The 5,975-nt window shown below is 34.8% G+C and overlaps 1 protein-coding gene across 3 annotated transcripts; it reads right to left on the bottom strand.

The window, feature by feature from the left end:
- LOC107642721 (molybdate-anion transporter) lies at positions 71–5,969 on the bottom strand. Of its 3 annotated transcripts, XR_001620685.2 has the most exons (10): positions 4,695–5,199; positions 4,239–4,383; positions 3,491–3,659; positions 3,063–3,318; positions 2,059–2,147; positions 1,749–1,931; positions 1,567–1,652; positions 1,406–1,490; positions 523–784; positions 71–309 (listed from the first exon to the last, which is right to left on the bottom strand). XR_001620685.2 is itself a non-coding variant. In XM_021122933.1 (9 exons), the coding sequence occupies exons 2-9, from the start codon at positions 4,379–4,381 to the stop codon at positions 650–652; spliced, it is 1,146 nt and encodes a 381-aa protein (XP_020978592.1). In that variant the 5' UTR covers positions 4,382–4,383; positions 5,798–5,969; the 3' UTR covers positions 84–649. The 3 variants fall into 3 exon arrangements, 2 of the variants coding, with proteins under 2 accessions (XP_020978592.1, XP_016201664.1); XM_021122933.1 differs by lacking the exon at positions 4,695–5,199 and adding an exon at positions 5,798–5,969 and having other exon boundaries at positions 84–784; XM_016346178.2 differs by having other exon boundaries at positions 84–784; positions 4,695–5,200.

The raw sequence follows: 5,975 nt of genomic DNA, 5'->3' as shown, positions 1-5,975 counted from the left end.
TTAGAAAAATAACTTTTTTTTTTTTTTGGTCATAAACTTCATAACATGTTGGGGTTAGTGGCGTGATATGTTTTATAATTTAGAATTAAGTATTAAGTATTAACTAATAAGCTCAGGCTAAAACACGTCAATAACCATACAGTGATCACATTAATAAAACAAGAATTAGTTTTCACCTCCTCGTCTTTAGATGCATTTCTGGACAAAACTGGCATGCGTAAGCACATAAAGATTCAGATACCACCTTCGAAAGCATGTGCGGTTGTTGACTAGATTCCATTAGCAAACCCAAGCAGCAAAGTGTGTAAGCTACAATAATTAAACAAGATTAGAAACCCGTTAGTCATGTATAGCCCTATAAGGCTGACATACTCAAATCACTCAAATCAGTAGAGAACCCGATCTTGATATTAAGATTTAAAATAAAGAAGTAAACTGTGAAGTTGCCCGCCAGTCTTTCTCTTAGTTCTTAGTTTTTACACATGTACCCCAATTTCAGTCATTACGAGTTGAGTGTCGTACACTTCAGAAATTTATTGCTCTTCGTCTGCATTTGCCTCATCGAAGTTTGATCTCCTGACTACTCATTTCTGTCAACAGGAGAGAGAGACAGCCACCACTAAACAAACCCTGCCAAAGGGATATCCATTCACTGTTTATGCCAATTGTGATACGGTTGCTTTCCCAATTGCTTCAGGGCATGCATGCAAACAGCTGCTAGCAATAAACCAAGCACACCAAATGCCATTAATGCTGAATTTCCAACATTCCGATAATAACCACCCTGCAAGGTAATGCGAAAGTTAATATGACAACAAATACACACATGAACAAGTTGACACAAGAAACATACCGCGAAAAGAACGTTCACGAAAAAATTCAGATTGAAATGAACATATTGAGAATATAATTACTGCAAAGAAAAATTAACAACATATTGCACCTAAAAATCATAATCTTGAACTCAAACATTCTCCATCTGTTATATGAGCATGCAACGTCACCACAGATAGCTAACCAACTAGATGGACAAATTGATGCTTTTAACAAGTGCATACAAATTCAAAAAGTTACGTTTAAGGCAGCCCAGCAGCTAGCTTGAATAATCATCTAACAGAAAACTGTCATATTTGAGACTGGTTGGCAGGTGACATTAGACCAGGACCTGGACTTGTTTCTGCTAAAGTGCTAGTATAAGGGAAGACTATTCAAACCATGAAAATCAGCAGAGCTATCCAGATTCTTAAGCCACCACCTTTCACAATCATGGTATTCTAAATTCAAAACCTAGTATTCACATGTTACTTTCATTACATGGTTCATAATTTCATATTAAGTCACGTTATTAGTGCTTGGTTGGTTAAACAATTTCCTTATGATTTCACATAACTTCATGAATACACACCTGTACCACAGAAAGAAGAATTGCTGCATTTGCAGGAGCAATAGAAAGGCCCATCATTCCTCCACGCAATTCATTAGGCACATACCTACAGACAAGATTATTAGAACTGTTGGATCCACGATTAAGCAAACTTATAGTACAAGCCTTGTTGATGAGTTTACATGGTCCTCAATCTGGCAAGTGACGGTAAAATGAACCCGACACAAGCATGAAACATGCTAAATAATGTCATCAGAAATCCAATTTCCTGCACATGATAAAGTATGAGAGTCAGAACCCAGACTTCCAGCCCAAAAATTCTAACAAAAGCATATGCCATATAATAAAGATAAAAGTACTGTACCTGATAGTCATAAGCCACAAAAGACAGGAGAAGAGCCAATACAACGTATGCATATACTAGGCAGTCCTCAGTTCTAAGTGACGATGGACCACTTGTAAGACAAGGAAATATGGTGCTTCCTATCATCCTTGATGCCAAAAAAGAAGGATATATCAATCCTAATTGCACCTCTCGCCCATCAGCCTAAACTCATGCACATTAAGAATACACACGACCATTCAAATGGTTAGATTGAAATATAACAAGTTAAATAACGATATATCGATTTCTCAATATATCAAAATTGCACCCTAAAAATTAGATATCATACCACCACAGTAGGCGCCCAGAGGATCCAAAAAATTCCAATTGAAAAGTGAAGGCACATTTGTGCCCAGGTTAACAGCCATATCCTCTTATCTGCAGATTACCAGATCAAAATCCACATGTTTCTTTTGGTAAATTTTTCATCATATTGCTGAAAAGTTGCATAATGCATTTATCTAGTAGAATACTAAACTACTTCCCACATGGCCTAAGAAAACATCATATTTGTGTCTATCTGAATATTGAGACAGAGTTTAGCAAGCATAAAGCAGTCCTAATACAGCTTTAGAGTGAATAAAAAATAACATAAAACAAAATTAAACTGTTGATACTCACTTCAAACTACATACAAAAAAATCAGAGATATAGGGCTCACTCATTATAATTTGGACATGGAGGGAAAATAATCAATAGAGCATGATGTATGCAATAATGAATGCCCAGTCCCACACTTCAATATGTCAAATTCAAAATTAACTTAGTTTTGTCTTCTTAAATTTTCAGTTGATACTTACTGAGCTTCTCTTGCAACAAGAACAGAATAAATGGAGAATCATTTATTCATTGAAAAAATATAAATATAATGAAAAGTAAAAACTTCTATAAAAAACGGCTTAGATGCCTAGTTTTGGTAAAAGCAAATGAAAGGGTAGTTGGAAAAGTTGAAAACTGGAAAAATAAAAACAATTTTTTAGGTATACAGCTAGAAAAGAAGGAAAGAAAGAAAGAAACTCTAAGGAATAAATCAATTAAGTCATGGCCTATGGTAGAAGACCACATACTGACATACACTAATGTCATGCAGCAACTAGCCTCTAACGGAAACATAAATCAAACTTATTTGGAGAATTTTTCCAGACTTATTACCCAGTTATTAGATTGCTATACGAGTACTTTCATAATAATTTTGACCTTTATTCTATTCTTTCTAAAAGATATTAACATAGAATTATTGTTAATATAAAAGAAACAAGAATAAACAAGAGCTAGTAAAGCATGTGAACTCACCACCAAAAATATATGCATAGAAGGACCTACTATACTCTTTAAAAGTCCCTGCTCCTGGGGTTTCTGTCCATCCTCTGGTGACAAAAGTAAAGCATATGGTTGCCAGGATGATAATAGTAGAGGAAGGAGCAATGTTTTTGTCTGTACTATTACCAATAAGCCAATTTGCAAACATTTGGCTGGCAATTAACCATGCAGACTCAAAGAAAGTCATTAACCAAAATGTGTCATTAAGTGAATCTTGCCTGTGCCCTTGCTGCAGAAAAATACACAAATTTCAGATTGATATTAGATTAATATTTTAATTATCCCTATGTTCTTCCCCAGGCAAACAAACACATTTTCCATACCAAAAAAATAAGGATGAGCAAAAGCTCCTATTGGGGTTTAAGAAGTAAAGATAAATTAAGAACAAAATTCCTGATTACCTTTTCATGTTGAGTAACCATCCAAGTCTCAAAACTGAATAAAAATATAGTACTGGCCAGAGAGAGATATATGCTAGTCATAAAAATGCTTGGTTGCTCTGAAAACCTCTTCCATATGCCAGCAAACAGGTGTAGGATGCAAAAGATTAGGGAGACTTTCTTGTGACCTCTAAAATTATAGTATGTAGAAAGTTAGTTTCACCATATAGGTGAACCGTGCTTCACAATTCGGATCACGCATAGAATTATAACCTAATGGATACAAATACTAAAAACTAATACATCCAACAGTCGATGAGAATGACTGAATGAGACAGACATCACAAAATATATACATGTAAAAATTGAACATGATAGCTTCTTAACAGTTTAGAAATTTACAAGTTATAGACGGATGCATTTTTATAAAAAAATTTCCACTCCTAATAACATGTCAACTATCCACTAAAATGAACACTATAGTCAACTGAGCAACATCAGTGATCATATTCTTCCACATAATAATAATAATAATAATAATAATAATAATAATAATAATAAATTCCACATTTAGAGCATACGCATTGCATGACACAAATCAATAAACAAGTAAACCATATTCATTGCAATAAATATCACACAATAGGCATTCATCCATCACAATTGTATAAATCAGCATTTCTAGTACTAAATCTTCAAATACAAATGCCAAGACCTAATTAATTTTTAAGTGACTCAATAATCACAGCTATTAAAACTGGATGCTCACATCAAATCTGAAAGCACGCCAAGGAAAGGAGCAGCGAAGAGAGCCGTTGTGTATCCATAATACAGAGACTCGATCATCTGTTTTCGGCTGAGTCCATACGAAGCTAACTCATACTCCCCGAACACTGACCACAGACCTTCCATCACTAAAACGAATACGAAAATTGAGAAAAAGAAATCAGCACTAACAGTTTCTCATCACCGATCCAAAGCTCACCCGTTACAACAGATGGAAAACAGGAAAACGGAGCAGTTGAAAAAAAAAACACAAAAAATATATTAACAAAATCTGACGAAAGAGAACACAGAATCTAATGAACTCTCAGCTAAAGCTACTCATAGATCGAATTCAGCATCCATCGACAAAAGAAATTTCAAGTTCCTGAATCTGATTTTCGAACATTTTCTAGGAATTTAAACAGCGTAGCAGCGAGCTATGAAATGAAGCAAAGCGAACCTGAAGCGAGAGAATAAACGAAGAGGAAGTTGCGTTGGAAACGGAGAAAGGAGGAAGAGATTCCATGATCGAAAATTGTGGAGGTTCTGTGGTGGTTAGAGGCGTAAGGGAAAAGAAAGATCGAGAAGCAACAACAAACGAAGAGGAAGATGTATATGGAGGGATTCGGTTCCCAAACGGAGCTCTCAATAACTACTCCCATTGGCTATTTATAATGTCGATTTGAATACACAACTGCGAGAGTATGCAGGCGAAGAGAATTCCCGTTTGAATTCAGATCTAAAGTAAAACCTAAAGATTGTGTGGTGATGATATATGAAAATGGAGCACATGGAGACGCAGAGAGACGGAGTGAGGGAGCAAGAGAATAAATGTTTCGGTTATGCAGTTACTATGGAGTATGGAGCCTATTGCGTTGGCTCGTATATGCGGAAATTCAGATAAACGACATCGTTCCTTTCGGTGCATTTTTTTTTTAAATTGAGGGAAATAAAAATCTGGAAGAGAGTTCTATAATAAAGTCAGAGCACCTAGTACCAAAAAAAATAAGAAGTCAGAGCACAAAACATGGCAATAGTAGGAAATTTTATTCCATATAAACTAATGTTCAAAAAACAAATATTACTCCAGTAAGTAGCTATGGAATAATAACGAATACTGGATAATATATATGAGATTTTTATGTTTAAATTTCGTTGCTAAATAGCTATGAAAGTCATTTTGTTCAATATGTTATAGTGTCCACCATAAAGTCATAAACTAATCAAATATAGAAATTAATTATCATTAAAATATGAAATAAGAAGTCTGTTTGGCGGTTCATGCATTAGTTTTTGTTTTATTAGAATTTGCGCAAGTCATTAACTCATTATAATCATTGTTGAAATTGTGAAATGAATTATTTATTAACAAACTATCATTTGCTTTGACAATTTGTACATTACGCCATGGAAGGAATATAGTATGACTTCACATCACGAAAAGATGATAATCACACGAAGTGAGTGAGGGGTTGTAATTTTCTGTTTTCACAAGTGAAAGGGAAAACTTTAGTGCCGTATTAAATAATGGACAATAACTCTCCACCCAGTTCGTGAGATCACCTGTCAGATCATTTCAGAGACAGACACTTGCGTTGGCACTTTGCAGTTAATTAGCATTATTCATGTATAATTGACCACCGCTCGAAATCTTCTCCCATACTTTGACGCATTCGAATGCCATCTTTTAGTTTCATACTTGTTCGTGTAAATGATTTTTTTTCTTTCTTTTCTTGGGCCA

Source organism: Arachis ipaensis, chromosome B05, assembly GCF_000816755.2.
Source record: "Arachis ipaensis cultivar K30076 chromosome B05, Araip1.1, whole genome shotgun sequence".
Lineage (NCBI taxonomy): Eukaryota > Viridiplantae > Streptophyta > Magnoliopsida > Fabales > Fabaceae > Arachis > Arachis ipaensis.
Note: the sequence above shows the minus strand (reverse complement) of the source record. Positions and strands in the feature narration are given on the sequence as shown.

Coding starts and splice junctions, on each gene's coding strand:
- LOC107642721 (XM_016346178.2), bottom strand. CDS start 4,896: ATGGGAGTAGTTATTGAGAGCTCCGTTTGGGAACCGAATCCCTCCATA. Junction 4,384..4,694: donor CGTTTATTCTCTCGCTTCAG/GTTCGCTTTGCT, acceptor TATTCGTTTTAG/TGATGGAAGGTCTGTGGTCA. Junction 1,932..2,058: donor TCTGGGCGCCTACTGTGGTG/GTATGATATCTA, acceptor GCATGAGTTTAG/GCTGATGGGCGAGAGGTGCA.